The sequence below is a fragment of the Haemaphysalis longicornis genome, unplaced genomic scaffold (genome assembly GCF_048455015.1).
Source record: "Haemaphysalis longicornis isolate Haplotype H1 unplaced genomic scaffold, Haemaphysalis longicornis Haplotype H1 scaffold_12, whole genome shotgun sequence".
NCBI lineage: Eukaryota > Metazoa > Arthropoda > Arachnida > Ixodida > Ixodidae > Haemaphysalis > Haemaphysalis longicornis.
Window position 1 is genome coordinate 63,009,879 of NW_027526225.1, and position 23,695 is coordinate 63,033,573.

General features: G+C 49.8%; 1 protein-coding gene across 3 annotated transcripts in view; it reads right to left on the bottom strand.

The window, feature by feature from the left end:
- Positions 1-23,695, bottom strand: part of LOC144162747 (uncharacterized) — a 93,383-nt gene that overhangs the window by 45,399 nt on the left and 24,289 nt on the right. Inside the window, exon 1 of one of the 3 annotated variants that reach the window (XM_077693388.1) lies at positions 1,484-2,030. The exons of 1 other annotated variant lie outside the window; for it this stretch is intronic. In XM_077693388.1, the coding sequence (XP_077549514.1) occupies positions 1,484-1,754 (271 nt within the window). In that variant the 5' untranslated portion in view covers positions 1,755-2,030. Of the gene's footprint in view, positions 1-1,483; positions 2,031-23,695 lie in introns of those variants that run through there. One more of the 3 variants, XM_077693387.1, reaches the window with a different exon arrangement.

The window sequence follows — 23,695 nt, forward strand, 5'->3', positions numbered from 1 at the left end:
CAGTACGGTGGGGAAAATCAATGGGCCAGGAGTATCATTTTGATAACCTTGCGAAAGCGGACAGCATGATAAAACGTGATTGCACACAGAGACACTAAACAAAAACTGTAGAAAACAGCCACCTCTCATTTCCCGCCCCCGTCACCTCTCTCTCAAAGAACGGGGAAAGTGCACGTTGATGCTCGATGAAATGACAGACCGGTGAAACTGTGCATTATGTTATCAAAGAACTCCAATTACACACAGTCACCCGTGTACTTCTAACGTCATTCGTCCCCTCCTCTCGAGCAGAGCAACCACATCTAGCCTCCGGGGGGCGATCCCGGGTAGGCATTCCAGCGGCAAACGTAGGTCTCAAACTCCCATCAGTGAGCGGGCTGCGGTGGCTCAGTGGCTAAGGCGTCGTGCTGCTGAGCACGAGGACGCGGGTTCGATTCCCGGCCTCGGCGGCCGCTTTTCTGATGGAGGCGAAAAGCAAAAACGCCCGTGTGTACGAGATTTCGGCGCACGTTAACATCCCCAGGTGGTCAAAATTAACGCGGAGCCCTCCCCTACGGCGCACCTCATCGCCTGCGCTGCGTCGGCGCATTAAACCCTACAATCAATCAATCAATCAATCAATCAATCAATCAATCAATCAATCAATCCCAAAATTTAGTCCCGCAAGCGCCGGGACTGCGAAGAAGGTTGAAACAAAGAGGGGGGGGGGGGGGAGGCAGTCATAAAATGCCAGCTATGAACGCTATAATTAGAAATAAACAACTCCTTTCCCACGTCTTGTAAATATTCTTGGCCATTTCTAAGCTTAATTTGGCGTCAGGATTCGAGAAACATATCGATACCGATATCCAGGACGACTAAACTCTGGACGCCGATTCTGAAAAAGTAAAACATTGGTGCCACGGTGATGCTTCAACGCATGGTAACGGCACCGGGTACGCTCAAAAAAGCAAGTAAAAATAAATGATCGAAGGCACTCATGAGCGGGACGGGCCGAGTCTAAAGGTCCGCGCGCCGTGTGTTTGAGACCCCTGGCTCTATACACTGTACTTGTTTTGCTTAGCAACATATTTCCACGTCACAAGGGTGACGAACGGTGATGAAATACACCAGACCAGGCCGTATACAGAAGGAAAAGAAATATCGTCACCGTTTCCGAAGAAACAATGGAGTGGACACGAACAGGGCTTGGCGTTATACCTATTAATAGACAGTTATAGAAGACTGAACAATCGGTGTTAGTAAACATGTTGGCGCCACAGCGCAGGCGCACAGCCACCGTTGCGAAGTGAGCGCATGCACTGTGGCTCCGGTTTGGCCAACGGGCCGGCCCGTGCGCTGCAGGAACCGACCTGCTATTCAGCAGTCAGCAAGTAACGGCTTCCGGTAAGCCAGAAGCTGTATACACTTCCCAGAAGAGTGCTCGCGTAAATCACTACAGTCGAAGAGCGCCGCACCAGCCGAACAGGCAGCACATACGCACCCCGATCGTTGAAGAAGCACGCCGGCGACGCAGCCTGCGCTAAGGGCGGCGGCCTCCACTGGTAGTACGAGGTCGTCGACGCCGTCCCTCCTCCGTTGCCGATCCACTCCGGGAGACCGGCGGCCGCCGCCGGGACACACGTCGTTCCGGACACATCGAAAGCCGAGCACGCGGGGCAGGTCGGTCCGTAGAATGCGGAGAACTCGAGACCGCACACCGAAACTTGAACGCCGAACGCCGTCGGAACCGAAGCCCAGGAGCACGGAGCCATCCTCCGCCGCCGCTAGCTGGACCGGTGTCCAGCGGCGCTCGTGACGGTAGGAGCCATCGCTGACCACCGGTTGCGCCTCGCTTTTCAAGATAAAAGCTCGCGGCGGAGGTGGCAGACGAGGCGAGTTCTGACTACTCGGCACTTTCGGCCCCTCATCACGGTCTGTCGTTTTTGTTTTGGGTGATTCTGATAAGGGCGTGCTTCTTTGCGTCTAAAGTCAGCGGCTCTGCCCTTGGACGACGACGTGCGGCCACGCACGAACGCCTTTGCAGCTCGGAAAGTGAAAAAAAAAGACCTTCCGTGTTGGACTAACACTTATCTGTCCCCTTCGGGCACCCTGGTTACTCTTGCCTACGATTCGCCATCACTAACATCCACTTGAATCCTCTTCTCCGCTGTTTCGGCTTCTCGTGAATTCCAACTCGGAGATTTAACAGCCAAGCAGCCTGTGCGCTGTGGTTTCAGTACCTGCTGGAACTCCCGCTATTTTGAGGATTATAGTGCGCCCTTAGGTGATGGAATTGCACTGAAGCGATGTCCTTCATCCACGTCTACGTTTTCTGTCAACTTTAAATTATCCGTCGCTCAGACCTTGTGCTGGAAGCAGAATTATTACGTTCATATAGGCCAGCCCTAGACAACACGCCATGGCCGCTGGCAACAGTTCAAGACAGGAATAATATACGATACCTTCATAGGGTATCTGCAACGTATTCGGCGACAGCTAGTACAACGGCTAACCGGCCCTGGCGAATAATGGCGACTAGCGGCATCACTTTTCTCGGATATCGACCTTGATGTCTTAGAGCACAGGCCTGAGTTTAATCTCGAAATATCCGAATAGCCACTGCTCTGCTGAAACTAGCAAAAGTCTAACCTCCATCCATTCTGATCGATCCCAAAATCCGATAGCTCACAGCCCACGGGGCCTGCGAAAAAGCTGAAATGTAAGGTTTTTGAGTTACTTCCTCGTATCGTTCAAAACTATCACGTTGAAAGCGTTTATCAGAGCATAACTGAGTGTTAGGACATGACCGCTTTCTGTTGCAGGACCGAATTACCCTGCCGCCTTCACACCGATGCCGATGCTAATGACACCGCGCGGTGACCTTGAAGAGAACAATTCTTCGCTCCACGAAACGAGTGGCTCCGCGTCTTCAACACTGGCTTGCTGCCCGCACTTCCGGGTCTAGAGAGCGCACCACGGCGACTGCAGACTTCGACCTTGAACTCAGCCTTGTGGTCCGGCAGCCTAAATCCCACAAGGACGCCGACGAAATCAATCAATTAACTGTCCGTTCTTCCCTTTTTGGGGGGGTCACACTTTCGAAATCCTCGCGGAATACTGGAGATCGTCGACGACCCTTGCACTTTCCCGCAGAGACAAGTAGTGATTCACCAGCGGACGACCGTAGGACTTTCCCAAGGCCAGGAAGATGATGGACCTCGTTGCCCGCTCTTCGTCTTCACCGACGTCGAAATAGACGACACATCCGAAACGCCGCTCCCCGCACGCACTCAGAAGACAAGTCGGCAAGAATCACGTCAGAAACAGCGGCCAACTAGGGCAACCGCTTACCGTAAACATGGCAACCCGTCCTCGCTCGAGAGGATGCCGCGTTTCGACTCGTCCTCGGCCGCTTTCAGGATTGCGCTCGGCACTGGAAAGAGACGCCGCTGCTGCTGTCTGGTCGTTGAATCCGCTTCCGTTCTACACTTCGCGGGGGGTTCTCAGGACGCACCGCCGACGCCGTCGAGGAGACCAACCTCCCCGACGTCGACCGGGGCCCGGTGTTCCCAATTCGGCACTTTGTTGTCGGGGCCAACGCTTGACACACAGTGTACACATACACAAGCCGACGACGCGACGGCCGCCGCGCGCAACGCGCAGACGCGGGTGTGGTGCACGTCGGGACACGCTGCGACCACGTGACCGACCGGGGGGAAATCGATCGATAGCCTCTTCCCGCTTGCACTTCCCCTCGGTCTTGGCAGTTTGGCGCAGTGTAGACAGAACTTTCCGGCCGCGGCCCGTCGCAATCGTATAACTGTTACATAAAAGCACTGATAACTACGGCGACGGACTCAAAACTTCCGTTCAAATTGCGCGCGCAACGATAGTTTGAAACAAAACTTCCTCAGGCCTATAGTTGACGAGTACGAAATAGCGGTGGTGATGGTTGCGGTCATGTTTGTTCAGGAACCTTTTCTTGCGCGTAGGAAGACGGTCGTGCCCGTTCGAGCGCACTCAACTTTGCTAGCACTGCACCGAACTAAGTTGGTGCGAAGTATACAGCGTTTGCGATGCGACCCGAGTGCTTGTGAGGCATTGGGAAATTTTGGGGACGGGGTTTGTTTCGAGGGGGAAAGATCCGTGTATAGAAGGCGGGGCACTGTCAAGGAGTGCTCAGAGGCGGGAGCCGCGGGAAAGGGCGGAGTTTGCACGTGAAAGGTCACTGACGTCAAGTGCAGGAACAAATAAATTTCGTTGCCGTCCGGCGACACGCAACTGCACTGTGGGTGCCCGCAAGGACGTCCTTTGTGCCCTCTCTTCTTTTTGGAAGTTCAGGTCGAGAGGGTCGAAAAAAGCTTTTAGTTACACCATCTTTCTCTACTGGTCCTGGATATATGAAGGAGAAAAGTTTTGTTGCACACTGTTGCATCCCCCAAGAAATCTTGCGGACGTTCTGTTTTGCCGACACTACCCTTAAGTTCCGAGAGAACGCCGCCCCCCGAAATATCGCCCACCCCACTTTAGAGCTTATGGCCACTAGATCCAACGGGTCATTAGATTCAACGAGTCAGGACATCCACAAGTTCACGTGATGCCCGAGTCAGACGGTCCAACGAGTCAAGAGATCCAACCGAGTCACTAGATCCAACGGGTCAATAGATCCAATGAGTCAAGAGATCACCCCTTAAGGGGTGAAGTATTCAATTTGCTAAAAGACGCCAAAGATCGCCCACCCCCTAAAATTGTATCTTCACCGCCGATGAGCGAACAAAATAAACGCAAATCACCTATTCATGTGTTGATGTGGTCACTAATTTGTCCTTTCCGCAATTCCCCCGAACGTTCACCCACATCATATTTTTCCTTGATATCTCAGCAATTTTGCTTGCCAGTGCGGCCACTTTTTTTTTTGTAGATTTTCGCACTTGACCCGAAAGTTGGCCCACCCCGTATTTTTGATATCACTGTGCTTTGGGTGGCCGTTCTTTCGGAACACTACGGTATGTCAAACTAAAGGTTTGGTGGCGGTGGCGGCTGTGAAATGAAACGAATTATAAACTTCGCATCCCCCAAAAGTGGGTGCAAAGCAAATCAGCGCGACGTTCTGAAACGTATTTCTATACGTAAACACTTTTCTCTACAACGCCGCTGCTACATTCGGTTGAATGACACAGAGTTCCCAGGAAACGTGAGGAGGGCTAATTGTTGTTCTTTTGAACGTTGACGGCGGTCATCCCTAAAAAAAAAAAAAGGATCGTACATACACGTGCGGACTCCTATTTTGACTCTATTGATGGTGCTTATTGATAAGTAATCTACTCACAATACATATCCCAATGATGAGCTCGAGGTCTAAGAGATGTTTTGAACGGCGTGCGACTTTGTTGGTGTCCGCGCGCTAATAGCACACACACCGGGGCATTCGCTTTTCAATGCCACGCGCTAAGAACGCTTCGCGCTCTAAAACGCGTACAGCCTCGAAAGTTTTTGTTACTGGACATGAAAACTAGACGGAACTATAGCCATATAAGCTTCGCTTAGAAAAAAAAAAAAAAAAAAACTTAGCCCAGAAGCGCTCAACCAGATTCCCCCTCTCTCATTCCACATTTTAGCACAGATCATGACGTGCCTTGATCCACCAACGTGAAGGTGCGGGACGATCATTAAAATGCTATTTTCCTGACAGCGGCAAAAACAGACAAACAAACAAAAACGCCCGCGTAAGTTGAAAATTCCCATGCCAACTATAATAGGTCAGTCGTCAACCCACCACAACAGCGCGCCTTGTAGCTAAGCTAAGCTCATATGTTTTGAGGGGGTAGGGAAGAGGGGGAGAAAAGGGCCCGAAACTGTCTGGCGTGGGGTGCCGACACCTTATATCCCGCAGTTATGCGTGTACTTCGGGGCAGTGCACGATTTGAGCGATGATGCCGCTCCACGGTTACACGGAAAAGGTACGAGAAGCTGCTGTGAATCCCCGCTACCCATAATGGCATGCGGCAAAGAGGGGCGAGTAGGCACACAGTGAGGAGTAATCGACACACTGCTGTACCTCCTGACATGCCAGACCCCCTCCTCAAGATAGAGTGTGACGCAAGGGCGGCACACATGTGCGGAGAGCGACGCGTTTCCGCACGCGTCCCCCCCCCCCCCCCCCCCCCCTCTCCAAAAACCGGTCCTGTAGCCTTCATGCGTGTTGTTCCTCACCGCTGCAGGACCTGTTTCCGGAGAAAAAAAAAAAAAAAAACGCGCGCGGGAACGCGTCGCTCTCCGCACATGTGTTTCGCCCTAGTGTTACCCAGTGGAGAAGGAGCGGAGTCACGACCTCTCTAACGAAACACCTGCTCCTCACTCGTGTGTATTTGTGTTTGGGGGGAAGGGGGGGGGGGGGAGGAAAATGAGGAAGAGTGTGCGTTTATGAAAGCCACTTTCATTATATTGTACGCCGTCAACAATAACTTCGAAAGCCCCAGTTACTTCGGAATTTTTCACCCACCGCGGTGGGTCACTCGCTAAGCCGTTGCGCTGCTGAGCACGAGAACGCGGGCTCGATTCCCGGCCGCGGCGGTCACCTTTCTGATGGAGGCGAAAAGCGAAAACGTCCGTGTGTGCGAGATTTCGGCGCACGTTAAAGATCCCCAGGTGGTCAAAATTAATCCCGAGCCCTCCACTACAGCGCGCCTCATCGCCTGCGTTGCGTCGGCGCGTTAAACCCCACAATCAATCAATTACTTCGGAATTTCTTTTTGGTCCCCTCGGAACGACTGCGCACGCCGACAAAAGAAATTCGTAAAGCATAGAGTTGTGACTATAAGGTCAGCTGGTTGCACGTGGCAAACTAAGAATAAAGCCCCAGTTATCTGTCATCGTCCGTTCTCGCTCTTTCCTTATCGTTGTGCGGTGTCTCTTGTTCATTCCAAAGCGCTTTGTCTTATCACACGTAGCTTGACTATTATCTCTCTGCTAACCTTGGTGCCAGCGGCACGAACCCCCCATATATTAGCATCATCGGAACATGTTCCCTCGGAACTCACCACAATGCCGCAGAGGTTGAAACGTCGCGTTGTTAACACCTGGACGTTGATGAGATAACCTGTTGCTGTTTAGCTAGCGTAAACTGCCAGATAACGCACCGTGTGGGAGACGTTTGATGACAAAAAAGAAAAAAAAAATGTTTCGCGTGATTGCACTTTCTCTAATTTGTGCCGACATTGTTTGTCTATTATTATCGTACTGTTTTTGTTTATCTAATTATCTAGTCCACTTGAAGACAGCGCTATTGCCTGCATTATTCCACGATGAGAGCTGCGCCGCTGACGTCATTCTTGGAGATGTGCCAACTTCTATTTCCCAGCTTCACACACACACACACACACACACACACACACACACACACACACACACACACACACACACACACACACACACACACACACACACACACACACACACACACACACACACACACACACACACACACACACACACACACACACACACGACGACGACGACGACGACGACGACGTGAATCTTCAAGGTTGCTGCATATATTGGCTCAAGCGCAAAAGAAAAGCTGACAATGTTACATTTAACTGAAGACATAGCACCCACCACCCATCCGCCGAGTCAACTTGTACCCTACCTTGGCAAGCCTCGATAATTTCTCTGTTGGGAACCATCAAACGACGGATAGCGCCTCTGGCGGATCTGGAAGGCCATCGGCCGCCTTGAAGACATCTGGCCTGAACCATCCAACTGAGGTATTCGAGAGGACCACTGGGGGAAGTGGGGGGGGGGGGGGGGGGGGGGGGTGAAACATTACAGGCACAGTCGGCGGGACTGGTTCCCCGACGGCGCAAGAACCTTTACCCGCGGTGGGCTAAATTAATCAGCAGCATTCCACTACAACGCGCCCCATATCACGAATGCTTCGGTGCGTATAAAAACCCCTCGATTAAGTGTTCGTTATCTCACCAGTCACAATTTGTGATGTCAACAATTGTAGAAAGGAAAACTGTGTACGGGACGGCGACAGACGCTTTCGCGCTTTGAGCAAGATCTACTTAAATGAAGTGCGACTGAGAGCTGTATATTTGTGTTCGCAGCGCTGTTATATCAACCAAATTAGGCCAGCTTGTTTACAAAACACTTTAATGACCCTTTAAATGAACGCGCCCAGCTTCAATCAAGGCGCGCCTGGTAGCCCACGTGTTGCTTCGGCACATAAAGCGCGCTCGGATAAAACTATCAGACAGATAACAAGGACCGCTGTCCTTGGGGCCCTTACAACTGGTAGATGATGATGATGATGCCATCTGCGAATGGCCCGTACGAACGCGGGAAAGATATCGAACCGGGACTGACACAGGTACGTTTCAAAATATCGCACTTAACCGAACGTCCAGTTTTCAACTCCAATCCTACCTCTCGCGCCTCGCCCCGAAAAAAAAAAAAAAGTCCCAGCAAATCATATATGGTATTTTCGCATCTTGTCTAAGTCTACTCGGCTAAGGTTGAGCCGCAGTATAGTGACGATCGACGTCAACCTTAGCCTTCTCATGAACGTAAACCTCGCTGTGGTTTTCTTATCAGTACTGGAGCTGCATTATTACCTTGTTCGTGCACACGCCATTGTGAAGACATATCTAACTGACAGCAAAACCCACGATGGCCGGTGATGAGCAGATAAGGCACAAAGCGGCACCGGTGATAACGAACGCGCGTCCGCCTTTTTATCATCACTCGGTTTTATTAGATGCGCGACCGCCAAGGCCGCTGTCCGCATGCGGGTTGTACAAACACTGCTTACGTGTGCCCGTTTCCTGTGCCGACACAACGAGCAGCTCATTAGAACGGACAGTATACACAGCCGAGTAAACAATGGAGCAAAGGCTTGGCTGATAAGAGGTGCGAAAATACAGATAGTTGAAGATAAGGAGTCGAACTGCCCATGAAGACAGAAAAACAACTTTGTTCAAATTAAAATAAAAAGAAAAGCCGTTGGTAACTCATAAAACTTCGTTCAATTTGGAAAAAAAAAAAAAACTCTCTCGGCTACATTACCCTGCAGCCACGAGAGACTTTTTCGATCATGAATACAGCCTTCACCGACACGGAGATCCCTTGACGTCGCAATCATACAAGAAGTTAGCCTTTGCCGAACCCAATGTGATTCGCGAAGATAAAGCGCTGTCTCGAGCGCACAGCTGATAAGATCAATGTCGAAGCTTCGGTCGCCCGACGACAAGTGGTCACACGCATTGTGCTAGCGTTACTATTTAAGACGCGAAATTACTGGAAATCTAGATCGTATATCCGGTCGGTTGGCACGCAGCTGATAATACTACTGTTTAATTAATAGTTGAAAAGATCGACCCTAACAGCGCCGAGTTCTTTGTGGAGATAACGGTCGTCGCCTGCAGCACTGCCAACAACGCGTCATCCCTGACCACTCGTGACAAGGTCGCGTCAGACACGTTGCGAACGGCGTTGCAAAAGAGACGCGGAACTATTGGTGGGAGCCAAAGCCGACAAACAATGTGCGGATACCTAAAACTTTCACCAGCACAGTACCCGGACAGAGAGTCAGAGTCTGTCAGTCGGATAAACGTGGAGCAGAATAAACGTTCTAAAAAGAAATAAAAGTACTTTAGGCATAAAATACTCCCCCGAAAGATGGCGGCAAATCTACGTTCCCGCTGATAAAGTCTACAAGACGTTTTGAGACACAGAAATCTCCACGCGAAAAGGCCATTGTAATCCCTAGCTCCCGTCCAAGAAACAGAACAGATACAGTTGAACCTCGAACCTCGATAAAAGCGGATAAACATGAGTGCTAGTAAAATTTTCCCAGCTGTGCAATTTAGTAAGCACACGCGCATCGGTAATAATAATAACAATAATAATAATAATAATAATAATAATAATAATAATAATAATAATAATAATAATAATAATAATAATAATAATAATAGTAATAATAACAATAAAAAACAACGACCGGGTATACATTCTAGAATTTTCTACTGGTCGGGCCGACCTCCAATCAAACGGACTCGGCGCATATATAGCGGACTTCCGCTGTTAAGACTTGTACATATCTTTCCTATTCACGCGCATGCGCTGTAACAGCGAGGCGCTTTTATTCGGCGAGTTCGACTCCCTGTGGCGGACGCCATAAAGAAGCCGATGAAACAACGAAAACGTGGTCTTAATTAGGAGAACTCTACGTGCGCTGCAAGGCACGTACGGCATTCGGGCAATAGTAAACCTTTATTACAACCAAGCTATAGGGACAGGACGCTGATCTACTTCTTAATAAGCAGCACTTGAAAAGCGTGGCAAGTTTATCGTCAAATAACCGATTACGTATTGTAGTTCTTCTTCCTAAAACTGTCATCTCTCTGCGTATATTGCCGCGATCCATGCATGGGTTTGTTTATTTATTGTTTGTTTTTACTGGCCGGCCACGCCCGGGTCTGTTACCTGTCTCCCAAGCGAAGCGCGTCTTCCATTCTTTATTTTTTTATGCTGCACGGGCTATCTCATTCAGATTCAAACAACTGCGTCGTTTCTGGCTTCGTGACAATATAAACAGGCACAACAATGGGAACCATCGGAACTAAGTGGGACACACGTCTTCGCGTTCGGAAGTAGTTTCCGCCCCTTATTAACATCGCTAAGCACACGAAGCACGCGGAAACACTCAGATGGGACCGGGAAGAGGGGACTCACGGAAGCAGGCCTTGACCAGACGCAGCCAGGCGCGATACAGCAGTCGAAACAGGAAGTACGGCCACAGGAACCACAGGACCAAACCACCGTACAACAAACTTCCGGCGCGACGAACGCAGCGGCGGGGGTAGCGACGTCAACGCCGCTCCGGACGAAGACGACAGACGACTTCCAGCCTCTTCGCTTCCGACACCGGAGTCGGAACCATCCGACGCGCGAGAGAGTGACACCTTGGCAGGTGACTCAGGCGGCGACATAGCGCGCACTGCGATGTCCGCGCGGGTACAGAATCACGAGGTCCGTCGGCGACGACGACAGCAAGGCAGTTGGATCACACTCGCTGTCCGGAGGTTGTTACCGCGGACGTAAGAGAGAGAGAACAAGAAACACACGAAGGACGCCCAAGAAGTTATGGGTTGTGAAAGCAGAAGCATTAATGTTTAATTGAACGCCGCTGAGTGCTCTTTCGAGTTTTGCACTACGAGCATTGTTGAACACCTTGAGGGGCAACACAGGAAACGAATACGTGAGGAAGGAAGTCCAGCTGACGGCGCTGAGCTCGCAAATAATTTATTGGAAGGCAAACGCATGCATATATACTATGAACAACCCCCATGTGATACCCCCCACCGACGACGACCGAGTGTGACGTCGCCGGTGGGAGATCGACGCGCGCTGTCCCTCCAGTCCACTGAGGTGTTGTTTGGGTGAGTTGAAGCCACGTCTTGGCAACAAGAACCGCGAACAGATGTCCGCGCACTACGACGAACTAGCGCCCAGCTGTGACGGCGACAGGGAGGCCCAGATTCGCCGGCCTTGCCGGCGGTAGCGCCGTCTCGGGGAGCGCGGTGGAAACGATAACGCCGCGGCCGCGCCGCGCTCCCCACCCAATATCGCAAGAGCCCAGCGCTGCACAAAAATTCACACCGTGCTCAATGCACTATTTACTAGACATTTGCGCCGTGTTGAACTTTGGTGCAGCTTGCGCCAGTGACTTTAGGGAACGTTGCTGCTACCGCTAGTACCGTTATTGCTACCACATAGATAGGGTGATGATGATGATGATGATGATGATAACGCATCTTTTACAAGTGAAGCTTGTATTGGCTGACTTGCGCCGTCAGCGGTGTGGTACGCCTGAACGCCTTGCGGCAAAGCCAACTTTATCCACGCGCTCGTATGGCCACGACGATGATGATGCCATTGATGTGTTCGGCAAGTACCCACTCGGGGGGATAAACTAGGGTTAAGATTTGAATATGCCTCTAGCACACGTTTCATGCCACATCACGCCACAATGGGAGCCAATCAGCGTCGTTGCTCGCACCACGCCACATCGCAGGTGCGGTCGCTCGCTCTAGTTGGGCAGTTGCCCCTTCTAGCGTGGCATGCATGGATAGGCCGCGCGTGGTTCGCTCCGCAGAGGAGCGGGGAGCCATTGAAGAACGTAAACGTTCCCGATAATCGCAGAAAAAAATGATCTACAATAACCCCTACCGAAAATTTGCGTTCATGTAAATCTAACGAAATGAAAGGGCTTCCTTCTGGTCCATCGACGATTTTGCGTTTTCATTTGGGTCATTGCCTTTTGATATTGGCAGAAGTGTCCAAGTTTTCATTTTGCGGTTGCTGCTTTTCGATTTTGGCCGTTTCCTTTAACGCTGAAGTCAAGCCTCGCGTGCCGAGGGAAGGGGTTCGTTGATTTTTTTTTCGTCTTTTTTTTTCAGTGGGCATGGGTAAAAAAAAATGCGGGGCCATCTCCACTAACGTAAAACCTATGGAGGGGCGAAGCGTGCAGTGTATAAGTGTATTCTTGACGCCTTGGCGTTTTTGAGGTACGTTGTTGGGCTAGTTGGTCGATCATACTTCAGGGTATATGTACAGCGCAAGAAAAGACGAAGAACAGAAACGGTGCACAAGGACAAACCGCTTTGTCCTTGTGCATCCTTACTGTCCTTCGTCTTTTTTGTGCTGTACATCCCCTTATGGCGTTTTCGCCCACGGAGATGAGACAGCTGGGGGTAGTGGTGTACAGCTTTGCTGTAAAAGTCTCGTGTCTTTGAGGCACGAAGCGCTCTAGCGCGAGTCGTTCGGAAACGAGTGTCCCGGTGTGCCATTTTAGTGCGCGTTTTTCCCACGAAAATGAAACGTCTAGCGCGAGGCGTTGGAAAATGAGTGTCCCGGAGTTTTAGTACCGCGAGTACATGATGCTACGACGACATCAGGCGAAGACGAGATGAGACGCCGACAGCCCGAGCCCCTAAGGGTATTCGCCCCTAAAACAAATGGAAAGGCCAATAGGTTAACGAGATATCCTACGCAACTGCCCAATTTTTTTTTTTTTTTTTTTTGGCGCCAGAGGCGTTCCTGAGAGGGTTCCCGGGATTTCGCACCGCAGTATTGCGCACCGAAAACTCTTACTAGACGAAAACTAAAACAGACTGAAAACCACCGCAAACCGGATTCATTGCAATTGATGGCATGACGATTTTTTTTTACTTTAAACACGCGAGGACTAAGAAAGGACATGCAAGGTCGAGCGCGTTTCACAACCGGGGCATAAAATGAACCCCGCGGTGAATCATAGAAGCTATACTCATGTTTCCAGACACAAAGAAGAATGCGCGGGCCCTTCATCCATCGCAATTTAGGACAAAGGAATAACGATACTGTGGCTGAATTTTTAGGTTAAAAGCGAAACCGCCTGTACACGTTGTGAGCGCAATAGAGTTGGATTCCTGAACTGTTAATTGCACACTCATCTGTAGGTTATATAAGCGACTTTTTTTTAGAACGAATAAACTACGTAGTCGTTAAATGCGGTCGTCGTGTGTCCTTCCCCAGTCCTCGTCTGTTTAGATGTACAATTTCATCCTTAAAAGTGAAATTCACGAGTTGACCGCCACTGGAAACCATAACTAAGTGTTCCCTAAATGGAAATGCGCCACGGCGCCACTATTCTACTGCTGACCTCTTAGTACATGTCAATGCTTGAATGTAAGCTAGTTGGTTGGAGCAAGGAAACATGGTAAAAACAGCGCAGCTAGAGACAGGACGCAAAGGAAGAAGGACACCTTTGCGACTACAGCTGCGGTGGTCTTTGCGACTAAAGCCGCGCAGCTGTCTCTACAGCTGCGCGGCTTTTACCATGTTTAGTTGCTGTTAGTACATGTATTTTATCCAATATATATATATATATATATATATATATATATATATATATATATATATATATATATATATATATATATATATATATATATATATATATATATATATATAGAGAGAGAGAGAGAGAGAGAGAGAGAGAGAGAGAGACGTTATGCATGGCCGCGCCCATCACTGGAAATTGCAGCCCACTGTTGCCGACCGTGAGTCAGAGGAGCATTACAACGCGATGAACACCTGTCACCGGATTGACGAATCGCAGGCGGCGTTCGCCAAGCGCCGCTCGGCGAAGCTAAAAACAGCCGTGCTGTTGCGACATAGCGTAACCTAGCGTCACTCAATAAATGCTCTTCCGCAAAGGTGCAGAACGTCAATCACGAGCAAGGCGGGAAGCAGCGTCTCGCGCGTATATAGACCCACCTTAAACATACCAAACCATATTTCATGACGAATAAAACGTGCAGAATCGAATTAAGAGAACCCCGTCGGGAGCTGCAGCATACGGCACAAGAGCCCGCGGTGGAGTGCCGCCCAACCATGCAAAAAAAAAAGAAAAAAAAGGCGGGGGGGAGGTGTATTAAACGTTTTTCCTAGACTCTAGTCCAGTCAGCGAGGCTTACATGATCAAGGTTCCGTGTATTTTTCATGCCTCCGAACAATAACTCCAGAGGCTACACGTGTCTTCGAAGCGTGAGGTGGGCTAAGGCGTTGCGCTACTCAGCACGAGGTCGCGGGTTCGATTCCCGGCCGCGGCGGCCGCTTTTCTGATGGAGGCGAAAAGCAAAAACGCCCGTGTGTACGAGATTTCGGCGCACGATAAAGATCCCCAGGTGGTCAAAATTAATCCGGAGCCCTCCACTACGGCGCGCCTCATCGCCTGCGTTGCGTCGGCGCGTTAAACCCCACAATCAATCAAATCAATCAAGCGTGAGGCGTTAATACCAGCGTCCCAATGTGTGTGTGCTATTGACACACCTGCACGCAGTGGAATGGCTCATGATTTATTTTTAACATGTGAAAGAAACGACCTGACTAAACGAAACAACCCGACTAAAACAAAACAGGGGCTCAAAACCAACTTCGTTGCCGCTGAAACAGAAGACCACGCCTCCGGCCTGCAAAGGTCGACCGTACGGGAGACGTTTTAGCAATTGCTCAAAGAAGTCATCATGACAAAATACAAAATGCAAGTTAGGTTCATTCAGAAGGCTACTTTGTTGCAATAACAAAGATGCTAGTTGGGGAACAGATGAGGACGTGGCGACATCACCACCCACTTTCTCGCCGGTTATTTATGACGTCACAGCCTCTTTTTTGTGCGATTGACTGCAGAGCCAACCAATCCAAACCCCCCGCATTAGTTCCGTTTGCTCGTAACATTTTACCGTTAACGTGTACTTAGCACACCGATTACTCTGCTTTTAGTAACTAATTCCCCTTATTACAGCACATGTTGGTGCCGCGTAGCACGGAAATTGTAAGAACGCGTGAAGGTTCTTGACATTACGTCATCCTATGGCGTTGTACTGCTGAGCCCAAGGGAGCGGGTTCGATTCCGGCCGCGGCGGCTGCTTTTCGGAGGCGGAAAGCGACAACGCCCGTGTGTCGCGATTTCGGCGCACTAAATTTAAAGATCCCCAGGTTACAGTGCCTAGAATATACTGGCCAGTATATTCTAGGCACTGTACCCAGGTGGTCAGAATTATTTCGGAGCCCTCCACTAGGGCGCGCCTCATAGCCCAGGCCTAGCTTCGGCGCGGTAAACCCCACAATAATCAACATTACTCCGCTGCTATTTGACTCGCCGGTCAGCAGAATCTCACGGTCGCTTCAAACAACCCCCCCCCCCCCCCCAAAAAAAAAAAAAAAAAAAAAACGCTCGCATTTCAAAAGGCGTCCCAGTGCTATACTTTCCCAAAACTCGTCGGACGCATCATCTCCTGGGCGGTATTTTCAGTTTTTCCCGTTCCGTGTCCGTTCCAAAGTGTCTACCTCGAGCGAGCCCTGATTGGCTGAAAGCAGACGACCCGGATGTGGCGCAGCGCAAGCAAGGCGGGGCGTCGGCTTCTGCGCATATCATTGGTCTGAGGCCTCGCAAGCGAAACTACGTCACGACTCAAATGGACGCGAAATGGGCGTTTCTGAAGCGGACACAGCTAAGAATTTCGCCCCAGGGATAGTCAAATAGGCAAAATTAACGGGGAGTCGCCTGCTCGCATCCCTATAGCCTGTATTCACTAGCGAGGCACGCATACAGGCAACCATGTGAGTGCGCAGTCACTGGTTACGTCGCGCTCCGCGGGATGGCGGTACTTGTCCGTGCTAAGCACATCATATGGGTTGGACATTCCAAGCTATACCCCGCTGAACGCAAAGTAATGACTCGACTCCAATGTGAGTGCGATTAACAACAACTCTGTTAACACCACCGTTGAGAATCGGGTTGAAGCGGAGCAGACGACGCACGCCGCTGTTTTTTTTTTCTTCTTCGGCGCGAGGCTGCAGTCGCACAAGCCGCGCCATGCCCGTGGCGCTTCGGCCATGTCCGTGGCCGTTTCCAGTGTTGCCAAGCGAAGAAATTGACAGCTGAAATTTTCAATGAATACCACCTACAGAACTTACTAATTCACAACTCACCGGCTTAAAAACCACCGTGTACCAATAAGAACGGTTTTACAGATCCACGAAAACGTTCTTAACGGCCTAGTTTGCTTGCTGATACAAGAAACACATTTTAGTAAGCTAGTTTGCACTAGATGGCGCTCGGTGTCTAGCCAGAGACTAGTGCACTATAAATTACACTACACCATTTTCGTCTTAGCTAACACCCTATCAAAAACAAAACAAAAAACACCCTTGGAGACGGTGTAATTAACGATATAACACCTTTTAAAGGGGTGTAACGTGTTTTTTGTAGGTTGTAAGTGCGTTATAAGCGACGAAACACCCCTAGGGTGTTTTCCTTTGTTTTTTCGCTAGGGTGTAAGGGTGCCAGTTATAGACAGTGATTTACATATTTAAGGGTATAAATCATTTTACAGGGTGAGTGCTTAATTTTTTTTATTCCAGCACAGAAGTGATTATGGCTAAAATAAGCAAAACTACAGGCCATTAGGAACAATTTCAGGAAACTGAAAGACTTTACTTACTGGTGTCCGTGGTTCATGACTTAGTAAGTTCCATAGGAATGATATGTGATCAGGTGAGTCGCCTCGAGGCACATTCGCTTTCTTTTCCCGATCCTCTTTAAATAGCGGCTGCCAGCGACTCTCGACGGGCGGATTGTTCTCCAAGAAGAAGGGTTGACGTGCAGGGGCAGGTGACGTCTGGTTGTGTCCGGGCCGTATCGGCGCAGCCGTGCCGTGCAGGGGGACGTCGTGATGTGACGGGCACCTGCTGCCTCGAACACTGCGGAATCCAGCGGCGGGTTTTTCTCTCGGAATAAGCTCCCTCAGAGGGAACAGCGAACAAGGGCCCGGAAAACGCAGGGCGGCCGGGCAGGCATCCGTAGATAGGAAATCTAGGTTTCATCCCGCACTCATTCCGTTTACGCGCAATAACACAACGCGCATGTTTTCAAATAGTTGTTCTCCAGCACGTATTCTGTTACAGCGTAAACCCAGCAACATCGTTAGCCCTACACTGCAAATTGGTTTACATCTATTTTGCCTACAACTAATCCCCTTAACCTATATCAAAAAACAAAGAAAACATACCGGGCCATCTCCACTAACGTGTACCCGAGGAGGGGCGAAGTATGCAGTGTATAAGTGTATTCTTACCGCCTTGGCGTTTTTGTTCTTGGTTGGAGGGTAGAGGTATACAGCGTTGCTGTAAAAGTCTCGTGCCTGATGTGCGAAGCGTTCTAGCGACAGGCGTTGGAAAACGAGTGACCCTGTGTGTTCTTTTAGTGTACGTTACGTTCTAGCGCGAGGCATTGTTGTTGTTGTAATCCTTTATTTCAAAGCGAAGGCCATGCGACCATAATAAGGGAAGAGGGCAAGAGGCAGGGAGGAGTAGCCGAGTAGCACAAATGGCGCATGGGTCCTTGATCGCCAGAAAAGAGATCACTGCCGTCAGCAGAGCCAGGCTAGGATTGGGATCATGAGTCAAGTCAACTATTACGAACGGGGTAGACCCCGGTTTACAATAATTTTGAGAGACCACTCTCTACGCCGAAAACATCGAGGGCTGTGAGAAAATTAGGGTCTTCGAAGGGGGGGGGGGGGTCGTCTTGAGAGGCATCACGTTGCAAAGAGTTGATGAGCAGAGGGCGGTACAAAGAAAATGCGGCGCAGTGCCAGATTAAGTGGTTGAGGGTGGCGAACACTGACGTTTGACAACAGAGACAGTAAGGGGGTGGAGATCTTGCTGGGTGAACTCATTTGCTCAGGCACTGGAAAACGAGTGTCTCGGTGTTAAATTTTAGTAACGTGACTACATGAAGCGACGACAACGACAGGAGACGCCGACAGCCCGAGCACCTAAGGGGCTTGGCCCCTAAACCACCCTTTGAAATGATTTAATGAACGATAAAACACCATTTAAAAGGGTAAATTCTTGTGTTCTTGCTACGGGTGTGTGTTAAAACGACAAAACACCCCTTAAAAGGATGCATTCTTGTTTTTGCTAGGGTGTAAGCGTGTTAGTTATAGGCAGTGATTTACACCCTAAAGTGAGTAAATCATTTTCCAGTGTACAGTCATTAAATAAACTATTCAACACCATAATCAGCCTTTGTGTATTGTTCCTTGAAGGTGTTTACCGATATCGCTGACGTCGAACAGTTCGGTGTATTGAGTCGTTCGATGCCAGCCAGACTTGATGCAGACAGAAACAGAGCAGATTTAGAGTCTTCTGATACGCGGAATTGCTTCTATGTCCACGCACGTTTCCTATAGATGGAGTATTTTTCAGTCTTCACCTTCTCTCTTATATGTCCACCCCTCCCGCACGGTTTCAAATTCCGCGCCTCTACCCCCTAATCACACGTTGGTAGAGATGGTTTATCAATGGCTCAGCAAGTATGTCAAACGCAACGCGACCTGCCTGCAGTGGCCCATAAACAGCCACGCCGTGAAATAGTACAAAAGACGGCACTGGGGCATTTCGATTTGCAGTTCCGGATATGTTCCCTTATATGTTCGCAAACAAATGCCGGGTTCCTTCTAGGGGAGTTCGCGGTGAGTCAGCGGGTCTGATGATCGAACAGCCCCCCTGTAAGCCGGATAAAGGTGTTATTTTTACACCTTTAGGGGCGTCAATATATTCATCGTCTTTAGCACATGTGCACCCCGCTGACAGGGAAGCCCGAGAACGGTGTTATTTTTACACCCACGCTGGAGTCAAAATAGCCATTGTTTTTACTACACCCCGCCGCGTCGCTGCCGCAGCGTGTCCTTCACTTCTACTTTCGGCCATTCCGTATACCCTTCACGCGTAATTAGACGCAGAGCAAATAGAAGACAATAGGAACAGGACGGTAAACTGCGAACACATGCTGCGCGCCGAGGGCTACCCGCCGGCATGCGTACGGACAACAGCTGCTTCCCACACGTGCACACGCCTCCCACACAAACACGAATAAGAAAACCTATGCATCGCCTCGAGGCCACAAAGCGTGGCTCCTCAAAAAAAAAAAAAAAATGTTTCACACGTCCCATCTCGGCTTCGTGGCTTTCTTTTTGTTTGCTCTCCAGGAAAGCCCGCCATCCGTCACACTGTGACGACGTCGTGGCTTCCTACTCGTCACCCAGACGGTGCTGCGTGCAAACACAAGTTACACGCTTCTTTCATGCCGCCGTTTCAAGGTTGCCACGCTTTTGTTTTGAGCTTGAACGTTGTTTTACGAGCCTTCAAAGAATAGCCGCCTTTTTTGCCTTCAAAAACTCTTTCCCCCCCTCTTATTCTCAAGTCTGCACTGTAAACGCAAACTAGCCGGAAATGGAGTTTTAATCAAGTAATGTGCCCTGAAAAGTACCTATAGCAAAAAATGTACTCCCTAGGCATGATCTAAAGAAGTGGACAAACCTCCTTGGTAGTACCGTTGCCCATCCGGGTAGCAAAAGGGAGGATTTAGAACGACTTAACACCATTTGTGAGATGGCGTTCCGTTCCTTGTATACTACCACATCCACAATAAACGCCCTATCTGAGGTCATCATCTCAAGCGGGCGGTCGCCATGTTAGTCTTCTGTTGTCTCCGTGCACCAGCACTTCAACCGTGGCCTTATGCTAATTAGAACGGGTAAGCAGGACGCGACGGTTGCACGCAGCTACAAAACCAATACCGTACGTATACCCGTATAGATGCTTCAACCAGCGCGATCAGAGGCAGAGAGCGCGGCCGTGTTGTCTCAATCTGTTTATTTTGGCGATAGGTGTTGTCAAACGCTGCTGCTAACGAAGATGCAGTTCTCGCCGTTGCAAACAATTGCAATGTTCATCTGCTTCGCTTGCTTGCGCATACATAGACGATTTAAATTCTCGTGCCAGCGCGCCAGCGCACCCGACTGCAGCGACTCAACTTGCCCTGGCGGCACGACTGGCTGCCCGGATGTAAACAACTATCAACGCAGCGCGGCCGGTGACGGCGCGGCCGGAGCTTCAAGCCTCGCCTTGGGCCGTCGTTTTTTCTTATTTGTGAAGGTGGTGGAAAGATTTTCATGTGCCCCTGTAACACGAGGAACGGCCGCAAACAGCATTTGGATACGGCGACAGGTGTGGACAGCTCGCTGGTAAGTGGTCTTTCATCAGTCGATGCATTTGTCAAACGTTTGGATAGGGTTAACAGCGAAGTACCCGGGTTCCCGTGCCGCTCACAGCTCGTACACGCACGGGCAAAGAAAAAAGCGCACACTCGTATTATTTTACTTGTTTGTGGGTTTTGGGGTATGCGTTCGCATTCTTTTGTAGGCCGGTTTGTAACAGGGCATTCGAGATAAAATCGTTTGTCGCGCGCGGCGTCGTTTCAAAGCAACGTGACGGTTACTTCGTGCTGGCGAAAATCAGCGCAGTCAGACGGAAGCGGGAAGGAAGGTGGAGAGATCGGGAAAGAGGGCGCTAATATATAAAAGAAAGCGTAATGCAAGACGAGAAATATAGCACAACCCGCCTGCATTTCTCCGAACTTCAGGACAGAGCCGCACACGGGTACGTTGTCAGAAACTCGAGCGTACGACGTCTAAAAGTACCGTATTTTTTTTTTTTTTCATTTTTCAACGTGACCTGAGCCACTTATCTTCTCATTGCCGCGCATGCAGACCTGATTGTGTCCCTGTGTTTGAGCGCACAGCCATCCTTTTGCGACATAAGAACCAGCGAACGCGAGAAATTGTAGAAGCCAGCCACATCAGAAAAGCTGGTTCCGAATAAGGTCCCTAAAATTACTAAGGTAGCGCCATCTTTAGATCTCGCCGCCTTTCGCCCTCGCCCGCGCTCCTCTCTTACTTCGTTTTTTGCTATTTTCTTTTTCGCCGGCGAACGCCGCGCGCCATTGGCCAAGGGAAAAGTCACGTGGTTTTGTTTTTTTTGCTCCGCCGCCGGGTCGCCTCGCCGATGCCTCGCCGGCTGGGACATTGCGCAACGCCGCCGCTGCGACGCCATTGCTGGCTTCCGAGCCACCGTCGCCACCGTGCTTCAGTACCGGAATTAGCTGCTCGCTTCGAAAAAATGTCGCACCGGTGTCGTTTTAGGTTGCTTCTCGGTGTCGATGTGTTGTGCCTTAGGCAGCGCGAATATCGTCAGGCAGGGCACAAGACTTCGTTATTCCGTCCGGGAAACGCGACGCAGAAAGGAGAAAAGTTTGGTTGCATAGATTTGAACGGGCATACTTCAGGCCGACGCTACCATCACTCTTTTGCGAGGTAAGTTTCTGAATGCTTGTTCTTGCTCTGTTAAATTCTGCGCGAGCTTGAGCGGTCACTTACGAAGAAATGCGTATTCCCTTCGCGACCGTCGTCCACGCTTTGTTCTGAGTAGGCATTGCGCGCAGCGCCGAGTTCGTCCCGTCGTAAGCTTTGGTTTGGATAAGAGGCCGTGTATTTGTCATGTGCGCGCTTAACTTCCAGCATCAATATCAGCGGCGTAGCATGTTCAGTCAGTTGTCGTAAGGGTTTCGTGACGCGAGAATTGTTCACCTGAATTCATGCTTGTTTTGGCCGACGGCAGCTTGCGTCTGACCATGTATCGTGTGCGTTCCGAGTGCGTGTACGCTCTTTTTGGCGTGAAGTCATGTTTTGTGTGTTAGCTACCCGGGTGGTATTATAATCCCGTTGTTATGACATCGGAGTGATTTGCTGCGTAATATGGGCTTGGTCAGTGCGGCGCAAATTGAGGCTGTTGCGAGAAAAAAAAATTGCGGCTAGGTAAAACAATTTAGGGTCAGCTAATATAGTGACCGCGCCGTTGACGTACGTTTGATGCGCAATTTCTGTTATCGCTTTATTAAATTCGCGCACGTTTGAATGAGCACTTCAAATGCATATTCGCACCGTAACAGCTGTACGCCCTTTCTTCCGTGTATGCACAGAGGAACGTTAATTACGACTTACGTTTGCATTACACGTGATGCCGTACATTTGCAGTGTGCGCGCTTACTTCATCTTAGTAGTCAATGGCGCAGCGTATCCAGTCATTGCGATTTGAACCAAAACACACTGGGCGACTATATTATTTTCAGCAGACGTATTTTTGTCCAGCAAAGCGCTTGCTAAACGGGTTTAGTGTAGCGAGTTGAGCGGACGCGGCAGTGAGCAGATGCGCGAACACGAATTTGACCATGCTACGGTAGAACGGTCACTAACTCCCTTCTGCAATGCATTATTGCCTATATTTGCGGAGTGTTTGTGGCGCATCTCAAACTCGGTGGCGACATTTCTTTTCCCTTCTCAATAGGATTATTTCACGGATCAATTTGAGCAACGGATATTGGAGAAGCTTGGCGTTAAAAAAACTAAACCCAAATGCCACTCCCAACATTTTTTTTCACGGGAAGCCACGTCAGCAGCACAAGCCACCTGCACGACGTCATTACGGACGTTTGTTCCAATAAAATATCTATTTGCTGGCACCAATTCATTTTTGTGATTTATTGTTTTCTCTTGATAATCATCGTGACATTGGTCCTCTTTCGAATTTCTTTCGGGTGTATCCCTGTGTTAGTGCAATGTACAAATCTGCCAGAATATATCCCAGCACAAAACAGTTCTGTCCAGGCGCCTCCATTAATAGCGGCTGTAAACGACCGCGCCCGGTGAAAAAACGTATTGCATGATTAATTAACTGCAGTAACTAGTTACATAATTTGTACCTAGAGGGACTGTAATTTCAGTTTACCCGATCGATTGATCGCAGTCTTCTCTGGCGCGTATTCCCAGAATTACAAGTCTGCGTTTTTCACTAGGTTCGCACATGAACGTACGGCCGCGAGTGTAGTTTAGTGTATCCGGCTGCGAAGTCGGGGAAGCAGGGGCTTTTCACGTCGCTGTACGTGCACACACGTACAACAGCATGTGTATGTTTTTAGTCTACTCACAGCAGCCTATAACGACATGAAGGTGAAGGAAACATTTCTACAAAAACGGCAAAGCACTCTAAACTGCGCGTAATTAAGGTAGGCTGTAGGTCGTTAGTCAAAGCGGGCGCAGAGTGAACGCCGCTGAGGATACACAATTATCGCAAGAAAGGCGAGTGCAAGGACGCCAGCGCAGCGCTCGAACTACGGCATTTGCGAATGAAGCGCACTGTATACTGCCGCGAACCGTGCGCAAGACCTCTGTGCAGTGATTGCACGACCACAGTCACG